At 38.9% G+C, this 26,237-nt stretch overlaps 1 protein-coding gene across 1 annotated transcript in view; it reads left to right on the top strand.

The window, feature by feature from the left end:
* The window catches only part of LOC127410293 (B-cell lymphoma/leukemia 11B-like), a 60,626-nt gene that overhangs the window by 8,592 nt on the left and 25,797 nt on the right, over positions 1-26,237 (top strand). The window contains exon 2 of the mRNA XM_051645482.1: positions 3,336-3,695. Within this exon, the coding sequence (XP_051501442.1) occupies positions 3,336-3,695 (360 nt within the window). The remainder of the gene's footprint in view (positions 1-3,335; positions 3,696-26,237) is intronic.

Below are 26,237 nucleotides of genomic sequence, written 5' to 3'. Positions count from 1 at the left end.
TTTTGCATTTTTCTAATAAAAATTTTTTTTTTTTTTTTTTTTTTTGTCTGCACAGATAAGACTATCAGCATAATAATTTGCATTAAAAGTTGAATCGAGGTGACATGATCCATGTTATCCGGCATGATTTGAGAACGTTCCAGAGGGCATCTTGTGTGATTCAATGAAAGCAAGGAAATCTGAGTTCACATGGTCATTGTCACAAATTAGTGATGAAGAAAGCGTGCAGAATCCTAAATATTTGGTATTCATTTTACTTCAGAACGATTATTTGTTTTACATTCTGTAATATCTTAATCTCCATGTTTATTTTCAGGTTTATTTTAAATTAGATTTTGAATCCCAGATTTTCAATTGGTCAATATGGGCCTCATTCATGAAGCATGAGCAGAATTAATTTTTGTGTTAATCGTTCATAAAGCCGTTCCAACGTAAATTCACGAATTCACAAAAGTTTTCGGATTTTCAAAATGTTAGTTGGTACGAACGGAATTTACACCAGCTCCCGACTATGTGTAAATCGTTCGTAAGACATCCAAATGTGTAGTGTTCTTTCAGACTACATTTTTGATAAAAGTGAAATTAAATAAGTAATGAAAAAATTAACTAATAATTTAATGAGTAAAATTAACCTTAAAAAAAAAAAAAAAAAAAACAGAAATTATAAAAAAAAGCTTTGTTTTCTTTTTAAACCATTCCCTATACTTATTTAGAAACATTTCTTTACTGTTTTAATCTTACATTTTTCCCAACTCTGCTTATCGTTTTCCCCAGCAGAAGTGCTTGATTTTTCTCGAAAAAATAATGCCCTCTAACGTGACTGGTAGGACAGGGTTTTTATTTGATATGAGCTCTATAATTTAAGTTTTGTAAATTAGTATAGGAATTGGTAAATCATGTTCAGTTGATAACGTCTGGTCAAAGATAATGCTGTTAAATCCATAAATAAACACATCGTTGTACATAATACAACGGGGAAAAACAGAAAAAGCCAGCACACTGTCGTATAGCTTGAAAATCGATAATATATTACAGTGTTCGGTCAAGGATCTTCTTCAGGCATTCTATAATTTTACCATCATGATTTACCCGAGAAGTTTCACAGATGAACCAGAGGAGGTTAATGGAGGTGGACATCCTCCTTCCGGTGTGAACTGAACATGATTTACACTCATGTCAAACCATTTTTATTGACTTCTTGAAAGGTTTGATTCACAAAAGAGCGTCGTATGTCAGCAAAAACATGCTATGACAGTAACTCACTTTCTTTGAGACGCTATTGCGCTTGCTAAATCAACTTTTTACAATGTGAATGCACTTCATTCATAAAAACTATTTCATTACTGTTCTGCATAGATGTTAAAAGGATTTACAAGCGAGTCTGAAGCCTTATATGGCATTTTCATAGGCGTGGATTATGATAATTGTGAATGAAAGTGCACATGCCCCCTCTTTATGAATGTTTGGAATTCACTAACATACACACGTTTTACTAACAAATCTGGGGAGTACGAAACGTTTGTGAATCTGGCGGAAAGTTTTTGGGAAGGTCCATTTTACGCACAAATTACTCCGAATTTACTCATATATTTACGTCACAATTTTAGTTTATGTGGTTGACATGTTTCTGGAGAATTCAGAACTTGACTTTGCTAATTTTGAGATTTGTCTTCAGCTTTTGACTTGAGCTGATGTCTAGAGACTTTTTTCTCAGTTTATACATATATAAATTGGGATTCGTGCCTGTTGTTCATTTTGTACACACTCAATTTGCGAGATTAGCTGCAAATGTGAGTGGAAAATTTCAGTCCATGAAGTCATTTCAGAGAACTCATTTGTTGTTGTACTTTGTGCAGACTGTACATGCAGTATCCCAAGAAGCAAGTTAATCATGTCTGGACCAGTTGAATAGCAACACTGAAAAACAGATTTGTACCTCACAATAACTATGGATGGAACACAAATCATAGACACACCAACAATTTATCATTTAGGAACTCGACATGTACGCTTATTACCTAACCAACTTCTTTAGATCCATCTAAATAATATTCACCTTCACCTGCCAAACATTAACAATGCTGTGGTAGTCACAAATGCTACTAAAGTAGTGATGCACTAAGTACCTCTGGAGTATTAACTACTTCTTTCTTCTGCAGTGGAAAGATGTAACTCTCTCAAAATACATCATAAAAAAATAAGATTCTGCAAGGTTCAATTTTTATTTTGGAATGAAAATAAACCATTTTTTTTTTCTTTATGATTTGATAATTTATGCATCATAGGGGTTAAAGGTGGAGTAAGCGATTCATGAGAAAGACTGTTGATATTTGAACTCAACAGACAAACAAACACACCCCTCCCTTCAGTGCTCCTTCAGAAGCTCTGCCCCCCAAATTGCGCAATAGTATTGTGTGGATCAGTCCGATCCACTTTGTTTATTTTCCCATTTACAGAGCCAGGGCTGTGTACAAACACCGGATTTTTGTCCAGTGCGCACACAGATCGGACAGCTAGCGGACCATGAAGAGATATTCAACGACTAAAATGACATACTCCACCTTTAAGCTAGTAACTGGACATTTTTCATATTCTACTGTATAGGGCTGATTCTGTTTTTGGTTTGTTATCAGATTAGTGCAATGGAAACAGTATAGTTCTGTGCCTGTTGGTTACTAACTCCAGAAATGTGTATTAATTAATATAGTTAATCAATTCTGCATGATTATTAATAATTTGTCAATAATTATTAATGACCAAAGACTTAAATTTAAGACTTGACTTATAACTAAAGACTTTGAGACTCAAAAGTTGGCTTATGATAGGTTTATCAATTATATATATATACATATATATATATATATATATATATATGTATATATATATATAAATGGATTAGAGCAAAAAACAGCCAATGAAAACAAAAACAGACAATATTTACAGCCAGTACAGTCATCTGAAGCAATAGCCTGTGGAAGAATTTGTTACAGGTCAAATATTAATATAATAGCTATTTATTATTATTAAAGAGATAGTCCTGTTATCCTGTTGGATGACATGAAAGGAGAGGTAAAATGTTTGCCTCAGTCACGATTTTCTTTCATTGTATTGAAAAAAGATGCAATGAAAGCGAATGTTGACCAAGGCTAACATTTAGCCTAACATCTTTCGTGTTCTACAGATAAAAAAGTAAGTCATATGTGTTTTGAACAACATGAAGATTAATAAATAATAATATAATTACATTTTTGGGTGAAAATTCCCTTTACCCATAAAGTGCATAAATCTAGCCATGCATTGGTTGATGTTCCTGTCTGTTTTTCTCCATGCCTCAGCTGCGGTCGATCATGATGTAGGGGCGGAACAGTGCCCATCAGAGGTGTCTTTAGCCAGCCCTGTGTTCGAAGCCGGAGAGAGCGACCTGCTGACCTGCGGTCAATGTCAAACCAACTTCCCCCTGGGAGATATCCTAGTGTTTATCGAGCACAAGAGGAGACTGTGCCCCGGACCTGGAGCATGTTTCGACAAACCGTCAGACTGTGGCGGCTCCCCGTCCCCCAGACCCCCACGTGCAGAAGTGTGCCGGAGGTCTGGACCGGTGGAGGTTGGGATCCAGGTCACGCCAGCAGAGGAGGAGGAGAAACGACTGACGCCTGCAAGAGGAATCTGCCCCAAGCAGGAGGGCGTCCCAACAGGTGGGTGTTTTACACAGAGGGCTAGCACACACAACACTCAAACATTCCTACTGGTAAGCTTGAAATGGTTACATTCCTAAAAATAAAGCTTCTTCAGCGGTTCTATTCAGCACATTAGGTCTTCTTATAAAGAAGCCTTTTTTGGCTGTATTTGATTCTTGAGTTGGCTGTATGGTTCTTTACAGATTAAAAAAGTTCTTACATTTTACAGTTTAGGCTTCAGATCAGTGTATTAATTTCTAGGTTCTTTAAAGGAATATTCCAGGTTCAATACAAGTTAAATGTTGTTGACAGCATTTGTGTAATAATGTTGATTACCACAAAAATAAATGTATTTTAAAAAAGTGAAAATCTGGGCCACAGTGAGGAACTTAACAATGGCCAATCCGTAAATGTTTTTTAAAAAAAAGTTTTTATCCCCTTTTCTCCCAATTTGGAATGCCCAATTCCTACTACTTAGTAGGTCCTCTTGGTGCGTGGTTACTCACCACAATCTGGGTGGTGGAGGACAAGTCTCAGCTGCTACTGAGACCGTCAATCCGCGCATCTTATCACGTGGCTCATCGTGCATGACACCGCAGAGACTCCGCATGTGGAGGCTCATGCTACTCTCCGTGATCCACGCACAATTTACCATGTGCCCCATTGAGAGTGAGAACCACTAATTGCGACCACAAGAAGGTTACCCCATGTGACTCTACCCTCCCTAGCAACCGGACCAATTTGGTTGCTTAGGAGACCTGGCTGGAGTCACTCAGCACACCCTGGATTTGAACTCACGACTCTAGGGGTGGTAGTCAGCATCTATACTCGCTGAGCTACTCAGGCCCCCCCTTGCCAATCCGTAAATGTTAAAATACTCACTGTTTCAAAAGTATAGCCAGAAGAAGTAAACAGTATGCATGATAACATGGTTTTAGCGCGATAAAGCCGCATACTAACCTTTTCTGTTTAAAGTTATATCCAATTTTACAACTTTGTTGCCATGATGACATAACGCCATATATTCCTAAAATGACTGTAAAAACAATGATTTAAACAACTTTACAGTTTAAATAATACACGAGTAGAAAATACAGTAGAACATTTTTAATCTTCACATTTCTGCTTTTAAACCCTCAAAAAACTGGCCTCATCCGCTTCCATTGTAAGTGCCTCACTGTAACCTCGATTGTTGCTTTTCTTTTTTTGAAGAAAAGGACAGGACGAGTTGAAATTAATTTTTGTGGTATCAGTTTTATGGCACAAAAGCTGTCGACTGAGCTTAATTTGAATTGAACCCAAAATGTTCCTTTAAAGCACCAGTACATAGATGGTTTTCTAAAGAACTACATAGGTTCTCTTATGGCTTTAAGCTGTAAATCTAATTTGGTTCTAATCGGAATCTTTATTTTTAAGAGTTACACAGGGATAATTCTGTCATCATTTACTCACCCTCATGTTATTTCATACCACTATGTCTTTCATCTATGGAACACAAAAAGATACATTTTCAAAAATCTTTACTCAACTTTTTTCCATACCATGAGAGTTCACAGTGACCATGACTATTAAGTAGTGCTGTCAGTTGATTAATTTGTTTTAATCGTGATTAATCAAAACATTTTTTGTTAATCGTGATTAATCGCAGATTTTAAAAGTGCTGAAATTTGACTATATATTTGACACTTTTTTTTACTTGTCACAATTAATTTCCATTTTAGGAAAGAAAACAAAACAATATGTAACAATATAATGCTTCATTAACATTTTCCAAACAAAGTCTTCCACAATAGAAATATAGAAATGCACTAATATAGCACCAATTCAAGTAAAATTAAACATTTCCCAAAATCTAAGTGGGAGATAGATTGAAAGAACTAGTCCCCACATATGCTGAATATTCATTGAAATGGGCAGTAAATCCCTTAAACTCTCATCCTCTACAATATTAATCTGCTAGTGACTGTGGCTATCCACTTTGCTACAGCAATCGTGAAGCTGCGTTCACACCAGTGTTTATGCTATATAAACGGTCAATGCATTAAGAAAAATTACCATGTTAAACTTTAATCGCATGCGTTAATTCTAACAGCTCTACTATGACTACTTGCACTGAGCCTCATGACGTACTTCCGCTTTGAAATAGTGCGGCCCACTAGTTTCCGGTTAAATGTGTTTACATGCGGCATAGTTGCCTAATTCCCAAAATGCCACTTAGAATGAGTGTTCAAAAGAGGATTTTAAAGTACGGAAATTTTCAGAGATAGCAGAAGAAATATTCTGAACATTACCATGTACAGTTTCTTAAAAATTCAATGGAAGAACTGTTTTCAGAGCTTTAATTCAGCCCAAGCCGATCTGAGAATGGCTGGTATATACTCCAATCAAAGTGCATTTCACTGTTGAAATGGAGTCACACAGAGGTCTGTAGCAGACATTTAAACAAAGATCAGCTTGAAATGAAAATGATAAAAGGTGGAAAGAGACAAAGGGTGTCAGCACCAGTGGCGCTTTTTGAATTAAACTACGTGCTTCAGTCTGTCAGGCTTGGTGGAAGGGAGAAGGCTTGAGTAGTGGTGAACCCAATAGCTGGAGTTTATTCTCAATTACAAAACACAAACAAACATTGGACTCAATTTACATGCAACATTATTAAAAAAAAAAAGACAACATTGGAACACAGAGAATGAAGAGGGTCAAAAACAGTTTGCCAACATGGGTGTAGTTACAAACAAGACTTGACAAAGGACTGAATGAATTAAGGAACTTAAATACACAGACTACTGATTACTGGGAATAAGGAACAGGAGTGGATGATGGGGTAATTGGACTAGAAAATCGAGAGAGGCAGAGCTGAGTGAGGGACCGGAGAGAGAGTGACATAACCACCCCCCGATGCCGCGGGCGACCTTGTGGACTTGGATGGTCTAGATGGGCCTGATGGAATTCCGTGAGGAGAGCTGGATCCAGAATGTCATCACTAGGGACCCAGGACTGCTCCTCGGGACCATACCCCTCCCAGTCCACAAGGTACTGTAGGCGACCCTGGTGGCACCGAGCCCAGGAGACTGCGCACAATGTATGCTGGACCATCATCCAGAAGCAGCAGTGGAGGAGGGGTATTCTTGTCTCTGGGGAAGAAGGGACAAAGGGTTTGAGAAGGGAGACATGAAATGGCGCAATTTTGTAATGAGGGGGGAGTTGGTGACTATGCTATTTGAAAATTTGGAATTTGATGTGCTATGGGAAAAGGACCAATATAACGGGGACTCAAATTCTTGGAGGGGAGTTTTAGATGGAAATCCTGGGTGGATAGCCAGACCAGATCTCCTGGGTGGTAGATGGGAGCCTCTGACTGTCATTGGCATGATGTTGGGTGTGTCTGACGGCCCTCTGGAGATGGACATGGGCGTCATTCCATGTTCTCTCACTCTTCCTGAACCAGTGATCCAGGGCGGGGACTTCAGATGGTTTGCTGGACCATGGGAAGAGCAGGGGCTGGAACCAGAGGACACACTGAAATGAAGTTAGTCCAGTGGAGGCATGGCAAAAGGAGTTTTTGTAAGTAACAATGAACTGGAATCTAGTGAAGAATAGCGCCCAACGGGTTGAGGCGTTTTGCTGAGTGGAGGTACTGCAGGTTTTGATGGTTGATGATCACCTGGAAGGGGACCCTGGACCCCTCCAACCAATGTCTCCATTTCTCCAATGCCATCTTGATTGCTAAACGCTCAGTTACTGATGTCATAAGATTGCTGCATGGTGGTGAGCTTCTTGGAGAACATGCATGAATGGATTTTCGGGGGATTGCCATGGCGTTATGCGAATACTCCTCCCACCCCGGTGGTTGATGCATTCACCTCGATGATGAAGGGCTTCGAGGGATCTGGATGTTTTAGGATGGGAGCAGTGGTAAAGGCATGTTGGAGCCAGCAGAATGCGGTAGTTGCAACGGGTGTCCAGGAGTGATTTGGATTTGTTTGTTAGGAGTGATGTGAGGGGAGCAGCAACTTTACTAAAATCCTGGATGAAGTAGTGATAGAAGTTGGCAAATCTGAGGAAGCGCTGGAGCTCTTTGATGGTCATGAGTTGTGACCAGGACTGGACAGCTTCAACCTTCACAGCATACATTTCAACACCCTGCAGACTGATGATGTACCCAAGGAAGGGGATGGAAATTTGATGGAATAGGCATTTCTCAGCCTTTAAATAGAGGTGATGTTCTCGGAGGTGCTGCAGGACTAGTTTGACATGGTGTTTGTGTTCAGAGAGGGAATTGGAATAAATGAGGATGTCATAAATATAAACCAGGATGAAACAATGAAGAAAATCCTGCAGCACTTCATGTATGCCTGGAAAACACAAAGCGAGTTGACCAGGCCATTTGACATGACGCGGTATTCATAGTGGTCAGTTGAGGTGATGAAGGCAGTTTTCCACTCATCCCCCTCTCGGATCTGGATGAGATTGTAGGCACTGTGAAGTTCAAGCTTGGAATAGATGGTGGCTCCTCGAAAGAGCTCCAGTGTAGCAGGTACCAGGGGAAGTGGATATTTGAATTTTACAGTGATGTTGAGGGACCTGTAGTCAATATGGATGATGGATGAATATACCCCTGAGAGAGGGCCTCTATGGTGTATTCCTCCATCACCTTCTGCTCAGGAAGTGACAGTGGATAGACATGCCCACGGGGAAGAGTACCTGGGAGGAGGTTGATGGTACAGTCTCATGCCTGGTGAGGAGGTAACTGGGAGGCTTTGATGGGACTAAACACATCCAGGTAGGAGTGGTATTCTGTGGGGTTGTCAATCATGGTGTTGAGAGCAGGACATTCTATGGTAGTGGCTTGACACGGAAGGGACAGACAGCGTTGGTATCTCTCCCGTTGCCCAAGTGATGACTGGATTATGGAAAGATGGTAACCCCAAGGTGACATCGGTAGTGGAGCTTTAGAGGATGAGGAAGGAGATGGTTTCGGTGTGAGGAGACCCTACCTGGAGGGTAATGTGGTCCGTCTGATGGGTGATCACCCCGTCGCTCATGGCTTGACATCCACTGAACAGATGGGCATTGGTGCAGGACAGGGTTTTAGAAGAACTTGTAGTTTGGAGCTAAAGGATTGAGAGATGAAGTTGCCGGCAGAGCCTGAATCAACAAGAGCAGATATGATGCATGAGGTGATTGGGCTGGTGAATGTGACTGGATGAACAACGGTTCTTTTAAAAACTGTGGGGCACTAAACAGAACTTACCCTCAGGCGAGGAGGACAGACAGAGCAGGATGGTAACTTGTGGTCAGCCGACCCACAGTACAGGCAGAGCTGTCCCACGATCCATTGGTTTCGTTCCACCTGGGATAACTTGGACGATCCGACTTGCATAGGCTCCTCCTGGGGCTGAGGAGAAGGAACCACCACAGGAGGAGGAAATTTGTAGCCCCTTCCTTTTGGGAGGTAAATGAAGATGAGTAGTCGTACATGGGGAGGAGGATGTTTTTTGACTTGCTCTGCAGAGCTGGAAACATTCGTCAATATGAATGGTGAGTTGTATTGTCTTCTCTAGCCCAAAGGTGTCGTCCTTCCCCATGAGGTGGAGTTGGATCTCTGGTCAAAGCCCCAGGCGGAAAGTAGTGAGGAACGCTGGCTCATTCCACCCAGACACGGCTGCCAGAATCCAGAACTGAATTGCGTAGATGGCCACGGATTGGTCACCTTGTCAGAGGCAGGACAGCTTCTCACAGACGTGTTCACCCTCAGTAGTAGTGCCGAAGACTTGTTGGAAGTATTCCATGAAGGCATCCGTGGAATTAAGCACCTTCCCGTCCTGGTTACAGGGAGCCGTGCCCCACATGAGTGCTCTGCCGGTTAGATGAGAAGTGATATGCAACTTTGACTCATTCATAGGGGAACTGAGATGGCTGCATGGCAAAAGCAAGCTTGCACTGGAGGAAACACTGGCACTCATCAGGAACACCCGAATGTGGAGATGGTCTGGCTACTGGACTGAAGAGATGTGAGTTGGGATGCGTTGGTCCCGGGACGTGGATGCAGGATTTGAGGTTGGAGCGGAGGTGGATGGATCAGGGGACAATGAAGATGAGAGGATGATGAAGATGGAGATGGTTGATCCAGAGCTGCGGTTACCCCCTAAGCATCTTTAATAGCTTGGGTGAGAGTAGTGATGGCAGTCCGGACCCGGTTGAACTCCGCTGGGTCCATTTTTAAGGGTCAAGTCTTCTGTCAGTCTCGGACAAAGAATGTGGAAGGCTTGAGTTGTGGTGTACTCAATAGCTGGAGTTTATTCTCAATTACAAAACACAAACAAACACTGATGCGATGAATGCATGCATCACCCTGTTTTTACTAAATTTATGTTTTAATCTTTATTTTGTGTCACTGTTTCACTGGTAAGTACTGTATATCGATAAATGTTGAAATGCAAATGCATAAGTAAAAGCTGCTAAAGATAATGAGTTATAATATTTGAAATAGATTAAATATATGTAGTGTGGTTAAATATATTTTAGCGCAGTTCTTTATTTATTTAATTTGATAATACATAATAAAACTGTTTCATTCTGTTCTGAGTGATTTTTAAAGCATGGTCAGAGTAAGATAACAGCTAATGTATTTATAATAAATTTATCTGGGACATTTATCCAAAGTAAAGTTATTTGCAATCGTTGTATGGTGGAATTTATCATTTAGTCTCAACTGGTATGAAATATCATCAATTAATGAATTGCGTGTTAATGAAATGGCCAGACTGCTGCAGGTTATACATGTTTGATTTATTATTCAGGAGCTGAGTTTAGCTACATTTGGAAAGGAAAAAATATATTTAGAGGCAAATTTCAGCAAATTATAAAACTGAGACGTCACATTAGTGCCAAATATACACTGGCGGCCAAAAGTTTGGAATAATGTACAGATTTTGCTCTTATGGAAAGAAATTGGTACTTTTATTCACCAAAGTTGCATTCAACTGATCACAATGTATAGCCAGGACATTAATAATGTGAAAAATTACTATTACAATTTGAAAAAAAAAATGAACTACTTCAAAGAGTTCTCATCTAAGAGTCCTCCACATGCAGCAATGACAGCTTTGCAGATCCTTGGCATTCAAGCTGTCAGTTTGTCCAGATACTCAGGTGACATTTCACCCCACGCTTCCTGTAGCACTTGCCATAGATGTGGCTTGTTGGGCACTTCTTACACACCTTACAGTCTAGCTGATCCCACAAAAGCTTAATGGGGTTAAGATCCATAACACTGTTGTCCAATTATCTGTTGTCCAATGTCTGTGTTTCTTTGCCCACTCTAACCTTTTCTTTTTATTTTTCTGTTTCAAAAGTGGCTTTCCTTTGCAATTCTTCTCATAAGTCCTGCACCCCTGAGTCTTCTCTTTACTGTTGTACATGAAACTGGTGTTGAGTGGGTAGAATTCAATGAAGCTGTCAGCTGAGAACATGTGAGGTGTCTATTTCTCAAACTAGAGACTCTGATGTACTTATCCTCTTGTTTAGTTGTATCTGGGCCTTCCACATCTCTTTCTGTCCTTGTTAGAGCCAGTTGTCCTTTGTCTCTGAAGACTGTAGTGTACACCTTTGTATGAAATCTTCTGTTTTTTTTTTTTTTTTGGCAATTTCAAGCATTGTATAGCCTTCATTCCTCAAAACAATGATTGACTGACAAGTTTCTAGAGAAATCTGTTTCTTTTTTGCCCAATTTGGAATGCCCAATACCCAATACGCTCTAAGTCCTTGTGGTGGCGTAGTGACTCTCCTCAGTCCGGGTGGTGGAGGACGAATCTCAGTTGCCTCCGTGTCTGAGACCGTCAATCCGCACATCTTAACATGTGGCTTGTTGAGCATGTTACCACGGACACGTAGCGCGTGTGGAGGCCCACGCTATTCTCCGTGGCATCCACGCACAACTCACCCCATCAAGAGCAAGAACCACACATTATAGCGGCCATGAGGAGGTTACCCCATGTGACTCTACCCTCCCTAGCTTAGGACAGTGTTTCCCAACCGGGGGGCAGTCCCCAGGGGGTATGTGGGAAGATTTTCAAAAATTTGCAAAAAAAAAAAAATAAATATTTCTAAACAATTCATATGTTCAAGTTATTTTAATCTCAATAGGCAGGAAAACATTTACTGAGGTCACTGGTGTGAAATCTCTAGTTTATTTTGTATTTATAGGACAATTTTTTACTTTAGTTTTGGTGTGTATTTTTTATTCACCCTGGCCACTTCCCGCCAGTTGACCCTCGCTCGCTCCTCTGCGGCTCCGTGCCAGAGTCCATTTACAATGGCACCTCACTACCAAGCATCTTTCCTGTGTGGGTAAGACAGACGAGTTTTTCCATAGAAAGCTGTCGAAATTTAAGGGAAGTCAAGAGAAATTAAAGAAAACAGCTGCAGTATCAACCAAAGCATTGGAAGCCTCATATGCTGTGTCGCTACTTGTGGCTAAGTCCAAAAAGCCGTTTACTATAGCTGAGGAGCTAATTTTGCCTGCTGCTGTTATTTTAGCAGTAACAATAATTGATAAGAAAGCAGCTGATGCACTGCAGACTGTACCATTGTCAAATAACATGGTGTGCTGCAGGATCGATGACATGGGTGTTGATATTGTTGATCAAGTGGTGGAAAAGTTTAAACATTCCGGTTCATTTGCTCTGCAGTTGGATGAATCGACCGATGTCAGTGGGGAAGCCCAGTTGATTGCGTTTGTGCGATACAGAGACATTTCGGAAATTAATGAGCACATTCTGTTCTGCAAGAAGCTAACGGGGAGCACTACGGGTGAGGACGTGTTTCATGTTATTGACAGCTTTTTCTCAGAGCACAATCTGTATTGGAAATCCTGTACTCACATGTGTACGGATGGTGCGGCATCAGTGACTGGGAGGGTAAAAGGATTACTTGCCCAAATAAAGAAGGTCAACCCTGACATTGAGTGGGATCACTGTATCATTCACAGGGAGGCACTGGCCAGCAAGAGAATGAGTCCTGAGTTACATGATGTTTTGAATGACACAGTGCATGTGATTAACTTTATCGAGTTAAGGCCTCTGAATCACAGACTGTTTGAAAGGCTCTGTAATGACAGTGGGACTGAGCACCAGCAGCTACTGCTTCACACCGACGTACGTTGGCTATCAAGAGGGAAAACACTACACTACACAGGCTTTTTGAGCTGTGCGAAGAAGTAAGTGCTTTTCTGTCAGAGCACTCACACCACCTTGTGGCTGTGTTTGAGGAAACAGACTGGGTAGCCCAGAAGGGGATGAGTGGAAAACTGCCTTCATCACCTCAACCGGCCACTATGAATAACGCGTCATGTCAAATGGCCTGGTCAACTCGCTTTGTGTTTTCCAGGCATACATGAAGTGCTGCAGGATTTTCTTCATTGTTTCATCCTGGTTTATATTTATGACATCCTCATTTATTCCAATTCCTTCTCTGAACACAAACACCATGTCAAATGTGTTCAGCAAACTGAACAACTTGAATCTAACTCTGCAAGGTAAAGACACACATTCTAAACATGTATGACAAAGTGTGTGGATTCATGAAGAAGATCAATCTCTGGGAGAGGAAATGTGAAGATGGGGACATAAGTTGTTTCCAGCAGCTTGACACCTACCTTTCTACAGGTGATGTTGACAGAGCTCCTATGGTGCAACTAGTAAGCACACATTTATCCAAACTCAACAGTGCGTTCAACTCCTACTTCCCTGACGTTGAAAACAAGTCTGCCAAACTTGACTGGGTGCGTAATCCTTTCATGACTGAAAGTACAAACAACAACATTCCTACCAGACTGCAGGAAAATCTGCTGGATGTGTCCTCAGACCGTGACTTGAAGATGAGGTACTCAGAGACAACACTGTCACAGTTCTGGTGTGATGTGGAGAAGGAATATCCTGATTTGGGGAAACATGCACTGAATGAACTGCTGCCATTTGGATCTACATATTTATGTGAAGTGACATTTTCATCTATGATGATAATCAAGACCAAGCACAGGAACAGACTCAACTTGGAAAAAAGCCTGATAACTGCTGTTGCCACACTGTCCCCAAGACTGACAAAGCTTATGAGTGAGAGACAGGGTCAAGTTTCTCATTGATTGGTGAGTCCTCATGTGTTGTACACAAGTCTATACATATGGGTCATATTGAGAGTAGGCTGCTACTATGTGTATAAAATTCTATCTTTGTTTTGTATAACTGGTCTGGACTCTTGAAGACTGATAAATGTACAAGTATTATTATAATAATACATTATCATTATTCACAGGTAAATGACAGGCAGACAAATAATATTGCTACTAAACATAATTTAGTCAAATTTACACCTAATCTAGGAAACACATCAGTCACACATGCATAAGGGTGTACTTCAGGCAGGTGAAAGTGTTTTGGGGGTACAGTACCCAAAAGAGGTTGGGAACCACTGGCTTAGGAGACCTGGCTGGAGTCACTCAGCATGCCCTGGATTTGAACTCGTGACTCCAGGGGAGTTAGTCAGTGTCAATACTTGCTGAGCTACCCAGCCCCCCCTTTTTTTTTGCCATTTTTGACCTAATATTGACCTTAAGACATGCCAGTCTATTGCATACTGTGGCAACTCAAAAACAAACACAAAGACAATGTTAAGCTTCATTTAACAAACCAAATAGCTTTCAGCTGTGTTTGATATAATGACAAGTGATTTTCTAGTACCAAATTAGCAATTTAGCCTGATTACTCAAGGATAAGGTGTTGGAGTGATAGCTGCTGGAAATGGGGCCTGTCTAGATTTGATCAAAAATGACTTTTTTCAAATAGTGACGGTGCTGTTTTTTACATCAGTAATGTTCTAAGTATACTTTGTGATCAGTTGAATGCCATTTTGATGAACTGAAGTACCAGTTTCCTTCTGAAACAGCAAAATCAGTACATTATTCCAAACTTTTGGCCACCAGTGTATGATTTATTTATTTAATCAACTGACAGCGCTAAAAAAAGAATTAATCTGCTTTCCCATGAATAAATCTCTGCACGCAGGCACGCTGAATGCTGTAACCGGAAACACCTGAGCCGCACTACTTAGAAAACGGAAGCAGTTGTGCAAGTAGTCCATTAAGCCCCAAAAATGAAAAACAAATATGATAAAAAAAAATAAAAATAAAAAAAAACCAAAAACAAAACAAAACTCATGCGCTATATTTGAAGTCTCCTGAAGCCATAGCTTTATTAGTTGTACCTGATAATCTTCCCCTGTGTAGTAGCTCTCGAATCTCATTCTCATTTGCATTCAGATTAAAAAACACAAATCTCTTGTGTATAACCAGATGTGGTGGGGCACACTGAATAATGACCTACATTTTGGTCTGTTCCCAATGTTGGGTGTAATTTAATTACAAAATAATGAATTACTGTAATCGAATTCTTTTTAGAATAACAAGTATTGTAAGGCATTACATTTTAAATTCTTGTAATCAGATTACAGTTGCTGACTTTAATTACTTTTAAGTGCATTACTTAGGTTACACATATTTCAAAAATAATATTATGTAGAATACATGTAAAACATGAATTATGTTCATTTGTATGTCTCTATGCATTTCTGTGACAGCCGAATGGCTGTGCTGAGTCTATGACTTGTGTGTGACAGTAAAAAAGGATAAAATATAGACATTATTTCAATTTTGTTTAACAGACAAACAAAAACTTTTATGTGAAGTGTTTTTTAGCAGGGACTAAAAACAAAATGTTTTACATTTTTGTTCGTTCCGGTTCAAAAGCTCTGCAGCCTCCTTTCCAAATGGTTACTGGTTAGAACAAAATAAAAGAACAGTTAATAAAGTTATTTTTATAATGACAGTACTCTGCACTAAGGGGTGGGTGAAATACAAATTGCAGTGTTGCCAGATGTCACAAGAGAAACAAGCAACATGGTCTGGAAAAACCGCCCAAAATAAGTCATCTGCCAAACCAAAATAAGTGGAAAAGAAAGCAATTAAATTATTTCCGGTGTGGTCGATTTATCAGCATAGAAATCATAACAAGCATACAGTTAATTAACAGTTAAGTATAATTTTTATTACAGACCTGCTTCTAAGCCAAAACCCAGCAGCATCAATTCATTATTACTGTACCATTTCTGACAATAATTCAGTGAAGACTTGGAAACAACAGAGAAATATACTTTTTACCTCTAATAATGTTTTCCTTGTATCTGGATTAGCTGTGCATGTATATGTGGTATTTATACATAGTTGTTTAAAAGGTCTTCATTCACAGAATGAGACATTCACAACGGGCAGTTAGGCAAGGAAATGTGTGATGCAGCAGTTTCCTTCAGGATCAAAGCACGTTTCATTTTTTCGGGCAACATGAAGTGGTTTAGTTCCAAACATTTACTGTGATAAACCCTTTGGCCTTTAGTTTCATGAAAAAGTTATTGGAACGAAATTAACCGATTATAACCGGTTACCAGCATTTAAAAATAACGTTTTCACTCCGGAACGATTGAAAATCACTTTGTTCTGGTTTTCGGTTATGTTCCTTGAACCTTTTTTAGTCCCTGGTTTTTAGAAAGTAATTAGTAATGCAATTACATTTTTCATGATGTAATCAGAAATCAGTAATCAGATTACAATTTTTAGAAAAATAATTAGTAATTTGTTGACGATTACCTTTTGAGTAACCTACCTAACTGTCTGTTACTCATCATGACTGCAGAAGACGTAGTGTATCGGACAATTCATGGACTACTTTTATGGTACTTTTTGGTGTTTTTTGGTCCTTTTGGAACTATGAACTGTCGTTACATGAAAAAGTGCAAACAATTTTGCAAGAAAATGTCACTATTTGGTCACTATTTGCTTTAGATGTATGGAAAGAGCAGCATAAACATTCTTCAAAATACCTCCTTTAGTACTCCACATAAAAAAGAAAGTCACTCAAGTTTGGAACAAAATGGGGGCAAGTAAATGATAACAGAATTTCCATTTTTAGGGTGAACTATTCTTTTAAATGCTATTAGCACACAATTACACATACAGTCAGACACAAACACACACACATTGCTCACCAGTTCTGACTGGATTTCTCCTCTCAAAGGTCTTCTTCTTTTGACTCGGGTCTTCAAGAGGGATTAACACCCCTCGCTTGATTTTATTATTGCAAGACACAGCAAACCCCCCCCCACCCCCCCTTCTCTCTCAGTCTCTAAGTGAAACATCACAGCCCTGAGCGCTCTAGCAGCTGAAACCAATTCTCTAAGAGAAGAAACCTCCAGAAATCCTCACCCAACGTGTTTTGGGGAAATATTATCGCATTAAGAATTAAAGGTTAAGGAAGCCCATTAAAATTCAAGTGCTAAGAGACATAGTGTGAGGATTAATGAAGAAAATTCTTCATTCAGAGGGTTAAAGACACAGTTTAGCGTGAGGGCCTGGAGGGGCCACATGTTATCTTGCACTGCAGCCCACCCTCCACTCAGCAGAGAGGCTGGACAAGGAAATGCTTCACTCGCTAGTCAGAATATGACAAATAGCGACAACACACACACACACTACCATATTGTAGTCGGCAAGACCCAGACTTGAGCCTTGTTCTTTTATTTTTAGCAGTTATTAGTTTGAATGCTTCTTTTCAAAGCTTTTAATCTTGAAGGCTTTTTTATTTTTACCAAACAACTTTAGCTTTAATATTGCTTCATAGACATAAGTGAAGAAGCCCTCAATTTTATCCACAGAAATGCAGGACAGGAGGGAGCTTGAGGCTTAAATTAAATATTTCTAGAGCGTGAAAGCTTTGCTCAACACATAAGATTGCCACTTAACTGTCATAAGTTTCAGCCAAATTAGATTATATTTGATGGGGCTAATTAAATACAATATGGAGCTATGGTTGCCTAAAGGCTGGAGGCATACATGCGTGGGCCAAAAAGCCAAGCCTGATGGGTGTGAGTTAACCCTTTCAGATCCAGGGTTTGAAGTCAAGACACTGACTACCACCCCTGGAGTTTGTGAGTTCGAATCCCAGGGCATGCTGAGTGACTCCAGCCAGGTCTCCTTAGCAACCAAACTGGCCCGGCTAGGGAGGGTTGAGTCACATGGGGTAACCTCCTCGTGGTCGCTATAATGTGGTTCACTCTCGGTGGGGCGCGTGGTGAGTTGTGCCGCGGTGGATTGTGTGAAGCCTCCACATGCGCTATGTCTCTGCGGTAACGCGCTCAACAAGCCACATGATAAGATGCGTGGGTTGACGGTCTCAGATGCGGAGGCAACTGAGATTTGTTCTCCGTCACTTGGATTGAGGTGAGTCACTACGCCACCACGAGGACTTAGAGTGCATTGGGCATTCCAAATTGGGGAGAGAAAAAAATAAAATAAAAAAATGCCAAAAATAAGAATTCTATCATTTACTCACCCTCATGTTCAACCGTGCTCGACACGTTCCAAAATACATATGATATTCTTTCTTCTGTGGAACACAAAAGGAGATGTTTTGATCTTAGGATGGATTTCACAGATAATATGCTGCTATCAATCACAATCCAATCGAACAGTGAGTAACACTCTCACTGACCTATGCTTGCATGACTTCTCACTCTCCTTATGAGGACTCTCCATAGACATAATCATTTTTATACTGTACGAACTATAGATTCTATCCCCTAAACCTAACCCTCACAAACAACTTTCTGCATTTTTACATTTTCAAAAAAAACAAACAAAAAAAAACAATAAAAAAAAAAATTAAAAAAAACATTTAGTACGTTTTTAAGTGATTTGAATTATGGGGACACTAGAAATGTCCTCATAAACCACATTTATAGTATCATACCCTTGTAATTACCAGTTTGTAGCCTAAAAAATTTCCTCGTAAACCACCCAAACCTGCCCACACACACACACACACACACACACACACACACACACACACACACATATATGTAGTTCATACACTACCGGTCAAAAGTTTTGAAACACTTGACTGAAATGTTTCTCATGATCTTAAAAATCTTTTGATCTGAAGGCATATGCTTAAATGTTTGAAATTAGTTTAGTAGACAAAAATATAACTGTGCCACCATATTAATTTATTTCATTATAAAACTAAAATAAAAAAAAAAAATAAAAAAGTCTTTTAAATTGATGACTTGGACCAAATAATAAAGAAAAGCAGCCAATAAGTGCCCAACATAGATGGGAACTCCTTCAATACTGTTTAAAAAGCATCCCAGGGTGAAACCTCAAGAAGTTGGTTGAGAAAATGTCAAGAGTACATGTCTGCAAATTCTAGGCAAAGGGTGACTACTCTGAAGTTGCTAAAATATAACATAGTTTTGATTCATTTTGGATTTTATTTAGTCACAACATAATTCCCATAGTTCCATTTATGTTATTCCATAGTTTTGATGACTTTACTATTATTGTAAAATGTGAAGAAAAAAAAAATTATAATAAAGAATGTGTTTCAAAATTTTTGACCTATAGTGTATATTTAAGCATATATGAATATATTCAAAATCCACTAGTATTTGGAAAAAATATATTTTAATATATGAACACTACATTTTTGTAGCATTTTGAAAATGTATTGCATTCATGTACAGGTATATGACTTTTTATATCAGAGAAAACCGTATGAACATATACAGTATTTGATATACAGTGTTTTGCATATATTGCCATCAGGGTTGAGGAATAGCGGAATACATGTAACTGGATTACGTATTTAAAATCCAAAATATTAGTAACTGTATTCCACTACAGTTACAATTTAAATAGTTGGTAATCAAAATACAGTTACTTTGAAAAAGTATTTTGATTACTGAAGAGATTACTTTGCATTTTATTGTCATTTGTTTCATTCTATATTTAGTCCTTTCAGATGGAAAACATTTATCCATATAAATGATGCGATCCTTGGAGCATTTGAACAGCGGTGAAACACTTTCTAAAAACGTGTTACATTCATAAGAGCAGACAGAGAAGTAGATTAGCAGAAATAGAAATAACTCTTGTGTTAATTGTCATGTGAACATTTGCTTTATGCTAAGCTACAATGCTATTTCTAGCCACTTTACATGCACCTTTTACTAGGCACGATCATATTTTTTCCATCAAGAAAATCCATGTTAGATCATAATTTTTTTCTCTAGTAAGACCTTTGATATTAGGGTGAAAATCTTATTCTTGATGAGAATTTTTGTATTGTTTTTCTGTAAGAATATCTAAAGATACTTAAAACAAGATCAATTTGATTTATCTTGTTTTAGAAGCAACACTGCATAAGATATTTAGGTTTTTCAGAGAATGTATTTTTAACGTGTGTGTTTTGTCTTACTGTACTGGCAGTTTTTATAGTCAAAACAAGTGAAAAAATCTACCAGTGCTTAAGAAGTAATCTAAATGATTTAGAGTACGTTACTGACCTTGAGTAATCTAACGGAATACGTTACAAATTTCAGTTTACAGCATGTATTATGTAATCTGTAGTGGAATACATTTTAAAAGAAACCCTCCCAACCCTGATTGCCATATATCAGATCTATGTGTGGGAAGTCTTTTTAATGTTGTTATTCACTAAAAGTGTTCCCCTCCGCCATGACACTCAAATCTTATTTGTGTTTGCGTACATTCAAATAGGGCACATCAAGACGTGATTACATCTTGTGTATCTCATAATCGATCGCAGTGCACCAAGCTTGAATATGCGCAAGTGTGAATGATATTTTTAGAGCTACGGCTGAAGGGAAGATTTTCAGTAAATAATAACGTCGTATGGACTACATGAATGCAATATTAAAAGTGCTTTTTTGACATTTTGGAGTTTAACAGCATGATTCCCCTGTCACTTTCATTATTTGGAAGAGAGTGGCCGTTACATTCTTCAGCATCTCTCCTTTTGTATTCAACAGAAGAAAGATGACTTGCTGGTTTGAAGTAAATGGTGGCAATATCTTCATTTTGGTTGAACTATTCCTTTAAGAGAAATCACTTTTATAGAAAACACAGTAGTACATGTTTTTGATATGATACCTCTGTCAGGTAATAACAGCATTATTCATTCTAATTTTACATTTTATCCTGCATTTTTTTAAACTGCCCCTAATCCCTAAAAAGTGCACGGCATGTGCTCGTCCTTTCCAATGCTTGTCTAATCACCTAGCTGATGCTTATTTAAATATTAGAGTAGGCTTTAATCATGGTAAGTAATCAGTGTCATGAATATTCATAGTGTGCCGGTCTAACAGTCTTATTGTCTCACTCCTGCGCCAAATCATGTCTTCCTGCCTCTCAGCTGTCTGCTCTGATGGGCACAGTCTGGTCTAAATGGAAAGAAGTTTCAAATAAATACACTATTCATACATGATCCTATAAGAGAACAGTGTGTGGGTGTGTGTGTGTGTGTGTGTGTGTGTTGTGAGTGAGAGAGTTTCAAACGATGGGGAGAGTGATCCCTGTTCCAAGTGATGAATATTTGCGTTGAGGCTCAAGAAGACACCATTTGCATAATGACTATGTAGTTTTGCATTAATTAAATTTGCATATGAACCTGCGTTAATTACCTCTGATCATCTGTTTTCAACATTGCAGCATTTGATGTCCACCCTTCAGGGTTGTGATTAGGGGTTACAGTGGCTGTTTTGGAGTGTGTGTGTGCGTGTGTTTGTCGGGGACTAAAATACAATAAAAAGTAAATTTGATGAGTAAGTTTAACATTCTTTACTCCTCTTTCATTTGCCCAGACTTTCACTAATGTCATGGCACTGGCAGCAGTCTACAGCACTTCTGAATTCTGTTGTTAAAAAAGAAGAAATGTTTGTTGAAATTCGTAGTTTTTTTTTCTAGTTCAAGGATTAACCATCTGATTTTCTTTCTAAGTTACTTTCTCAAGCACCCTTTGTCGCAAATGCAAATGCAAATGCACAGATTTTTTTTAATGAAAACGTCTTCTGGATGTCTTCCTCTTGTGCATGCCTGGACCACAGACCCAACATAAGGAGAAACACTTTTTTCACATATATTTAAATTGTATATGTCTTGTTAATTGTTACACTTTCAGATCTTCATTCACCACAAATATCTCCAATAAGGTGTTTAAATCAGTGTTGGGGAGTAGTTCCTTAAAAGTAACGATGGTACTAACGTAACTACATTTTTCAGTAGTATGACAGTAGCTCAGCTCTTTTCACAATAGCAAAGCTTTTAGAGCAACAAACTACATTTTCCAAAGAGTAGCCAAAGAGTAGTGCTGCAGTGTAACAAAATGCTACATTTGTCACATTGTATTGAGAACGCAGCAATGGAGCCGAGGGAGTAATCAAACTTAAACCGTCCAAGCACTCATGTAGTGTTGGGAAACCAAATTATTTAAAGTCCCCGTGAAGTGCCTCGACGAGTGCAATTTTCTTTGGCCTGTTGACATATTTCCTACTGAAACATGAAGTTGGGGCTGGACTCAGTTCACATTGCAGTCGCCGGCAAAGCCACACACACATACCCCCGCTGCTTCATATCAGTAACCTTATAAAAGCTTTTTTATTCTACATGGAGAGGGTCTGCACATGGGGGCGGCCATGTTAGAATCATATGACCAGCCGAATACTAATCGCTTAATCTCAGTACCATCCTCTTATTTGACACTTTCACTCATTAATTAAAGTAATCATGGCTGACTGTGAATACTTTCTACAATGGCGTCTGAATCTGAAAACTACTGATTTTAAATGATGCTGCATCCAATCCACTAGATGTCAGTGTAAGTCCAAGACGAAACAAAGACAAAAGTTACTAAGTGAACTTTAAATAGCTTCAGTGTGGTTAGCTACTTTTTGTTAGTAGTTTGTAGTGTGGCCAGGGGTTAAATTGGGATTTTTGAGGAGGGGGATTGGATTTAAAACTGTACTACAATTTAAGTGCAGATCTGAATAATCTCCTAAATTTTCAATTAGGAAAGAGAAAAAAGGATAAAATAAAGATGAATGATTTGAACTCGTCTGCCATTGGTCATTTAAACAAAGAGTCTTGCCCCAAACTTACGCCATTCATTGAGTCAGTGTTGCTTTGACGGGCTGGTTGGGACTCTCAAACAAACCAAGCAATGATCTGATAGCACCACATAGCCAGTGCTTACACTTTTTAGGGAAATCAACCTACAAATGGCTTACTTATAATCGTCTCTGCAAATTAAGCTAGGATAGGAGAAAATATCCTTTATACTTAAAAAAAAAAAAAAAAAAACAATTACACACATAAACTTGAACTCTGATTTACAATCATTTAAATCTCATATTGGTTTACATCTGGTACCTCTGTATGTTCACAATATGACCAGAGTCATGCATCTGCACCCATTTTTATCTCTCCGTCCTCTGACCTCTGGCTATAAAGCATAAAACCATATGCCTGGCACTTAACAGAAACCATGCCCAACACCCAAGCCATGCCAGCCTCTCTGCTACAGGGTAACTGTGGTTAGAGCCCCCGAGATTTCCTGCTTATTTTTGGGATCCGTCCAAAAGAGACCACCCTGTCACAGGCTGATTGGTGCTGTTTGCCAGCAGAGGTCAACCTGGTGCATATTGGACGCGTTATAGAGCAGGACAGAGCTGCATGTGCGCTCCACGCCGAGTCCTGGAAAGAGTTAAAGTCTCCCACATCAAGGCATCAAACGCTCCACATACCACTTTATTGTAGTCATATGGCAGCAGATTTGATATTTTTCCTTCCACAGCAGGGAATAAAACTCGCCACTAATTTGGACTGTGAGCGTCGCAGCTAAATTTCAACATGTGCTGATGGTGTTGGCCAGATGTGTAACGGTTTTCCTTCTCAGTCTTTTTCGGTCTCACTCTCACTCTTTTGTCACATTATCCATGACACAATTCAAATACAGTTTTTAAGAAAATATTGCAGGGATGGTGAGGAGGTGTTAACATGACAGTGAAACTATTTTTATCTCACAATTTTTTCAGTATCTCTATATTTAAGCTGTTGTGTTAAGTTAAAAATAATTGATCTTTTGACATGCAGCACAGCTGATAAATGAAAGTTTTAAAACAATCGACCAAGTTAATGAATCTTGGGTGGAAAAAACATCTCGAGTGTATTACATAAATTAGAAATGGTGTATGGGAGTTATTGGGCCTATTAATGTCTCTTCTGTTCATGTAAAAACACATCCTGCTTGAACAACCCCTTAGTAGTTCGGCATCTTAACCGAAATGGAACATCATAAGTGACTGATTTTGGATGCAAATGCTCAAATTGCACTACTCACATGTAGCACACAGACGTGAATCTTGAATTTTGCTAAGCTAATAACATGATATCCTAACAAGCTTAAAAAATGCACTCACTGAGCACTTTATTTGGAACACTATGGTCCTAATAAAGTACCTGACATGGTCTTCTGCTGTTGTAGCCCATCTGCCTCCAGTTTTGACGTGTTGTGCATTCTGAGATGCTATTCTGCTCAATTCAATTGTACAGAGTGGTTATCTGAGTTACCGTATCCTTTCTGTCAGCTCGAACCAGTCTGGCCATTCTCCGTTGACCTCTCTCATCAACAAGTTGTATCTGTCCTCAGAACTGCCGCTCACTGGATGTTTTTTGTTTTTGGCACCATTCTGATTAAACTCTAGAGACTGTTGTGCATAAAAATCCCAGGAGATCAGCAGTTACATATGCCCATGAAATAAAAAAATAACAAAAATAAAAAAATGCCCTGGCAATGAGTTTCTGTTTTTTTTAATTTATTTATTTATTTTTATTAATAACATCTGATATAGATACAGTTACATATATCATGATCTTCATTAAAATTTTCTCCGAACAGTATTTGTAGAACGTCATCAGATGTTGCAGAGTCAGTGGCGAATCCTCATACCATCGACCCATACAAAGGACGCTCTGCTTCCCTCGCTTCGCATTAGTTTGGAGTTATTCGGAGTTCGGTGCTAAAGTCTGTGACCATTCGCTCCTCTCATTCAAAGTAAACTGTCCTAGTGTGCAACACTATCAGTCACTGTGCTAAACTTCCCTGCCCATTGCCCCAACTCACTTATGCTGCTATCTGTCTAAAAAGCCTCCTCACCTGCTAGAGGACAAAAGTGCAAGAGGGATGGATGTTATATTTAGTAAGTAATCAGGTCTGAGAAATCACAAAATATAATGTAACCAAAAAGGGGTCTTGAAATACTCTTTTTTTAAAATAATTTTATTATCTTCTCTGAGGTCCACTTATAATGTTAGTAAAGTTATTTTATTTTTTTTTATTTTTATTTATTTTATTTTTTATTTTTTGCACCAAACAGTCATAATTTAGTCATATATCATAATTTTCCACCCTGCCTCTGGCCCTCTGTCTGAAACACTCGGTTTTAAGCTGTCTGGACTTTTAGGACTTCAATATAAACACTCACTGTTGTGATTGGCTAACATCATGCAGCTCTTCCAATACAGCCATATTTGAAATTCAATCCGAAGAAAATGAACAAACTCCACACAACATTATAAAACTACATTTCAGGGTTAACGAATAATGTACACCCAACATATTTCATCTGAATGTATCAAACTGTTCACTCAAGCACAGCACAAACAATCAAACAGTCATGACATTAATCAATTTTTTTTCACAAATGTTTTTTAACTTACAATTTTAATAGCACCATCTTTCAATAACAATTCCTTTGCAAAGCTTGAATGATATTGTGACTGTTTCACAAGCAATCCACGCTGAAATCTTCTGAATACGCAAACATTATACAATCCACGGTGATGTTGGATGCTTCAACCGGCTTCAACAGGCCAAAACAGGGACACTGGTCTTCACATATCTCATTTTCCCATTTTGTTTACACACAGGACTATATGTGTTTCTTTCAGTCGGTGGCAGCAGCAGAATGAAAAGTTGCACTTGTACCGCTCTTAAAATGTGGCAATATGTAATTATTGAAACATGCCTGTTGACATTGTAAATGAAATATTCCAAAATGAATTGATATTGAATCATATCAAAATTGGAATAAATTTTGATTTGATTGATAATTAAATCAAATTAAATTGGGAAATCAATGCCAATACCCAGTCCTACAAATATTAGTTGATGTTGATTTAATTGTATTGGTAACAGCCAACAGTATTTTATCATTCAAATTGAATTAATTGATTTATATGTATAAGACATGTAAAATGAAAACACTGAGTAAAAAAAGGCCCTAACAAAGGAAAAAATGCCCCAGGAAATCAATTCCAGGGTGCAAATATTGCCCTGGAGACAGCACGGTGGCTCAGTCGGTAGTACTGTCACTTCATAGCAAGAAGGTCACCGGTTTGAGTCATGGCTCAACTTTGGCCTTTCTGTGTGGAGTTTGCATGTTCTCCCCGTGTTCGTGTGGGTTTCTTCCAGGTGCTCCAGTTTTCCCCACAGTACAAAGACATTTAGGTCAAGTGAATTGGAGAATCTAAATTGCCTGTAGGCGTGAGTGAGAGTCTGTGTGTGTTGCCCTGTGATGGACTGGCCATCTGTCCAGGGTGTT

This window comes from Myxocyprinus asiaticus, chromosome 19 (genome assembly GCF_019703515.2).
Source record: "Myxocyprinus asiaticus isolate MX2 ecotype Aquarium Trade chromosome 19, UBuf_Myxa_2, whole genome shotgun sequence".
NCBI classification, from domain to species: Eukaryota; Metazoa; Chordata; class Actinopteri; order Cypriniformes; family Catostomidae; genus Myxocyprinus; species Myxocyprinus asiaticus.
The sequence above is the reverse complement of the archived record's forward strand: the minus strand, read 5'-3'. Positions and strand labels throughout refer to the sequence as shown.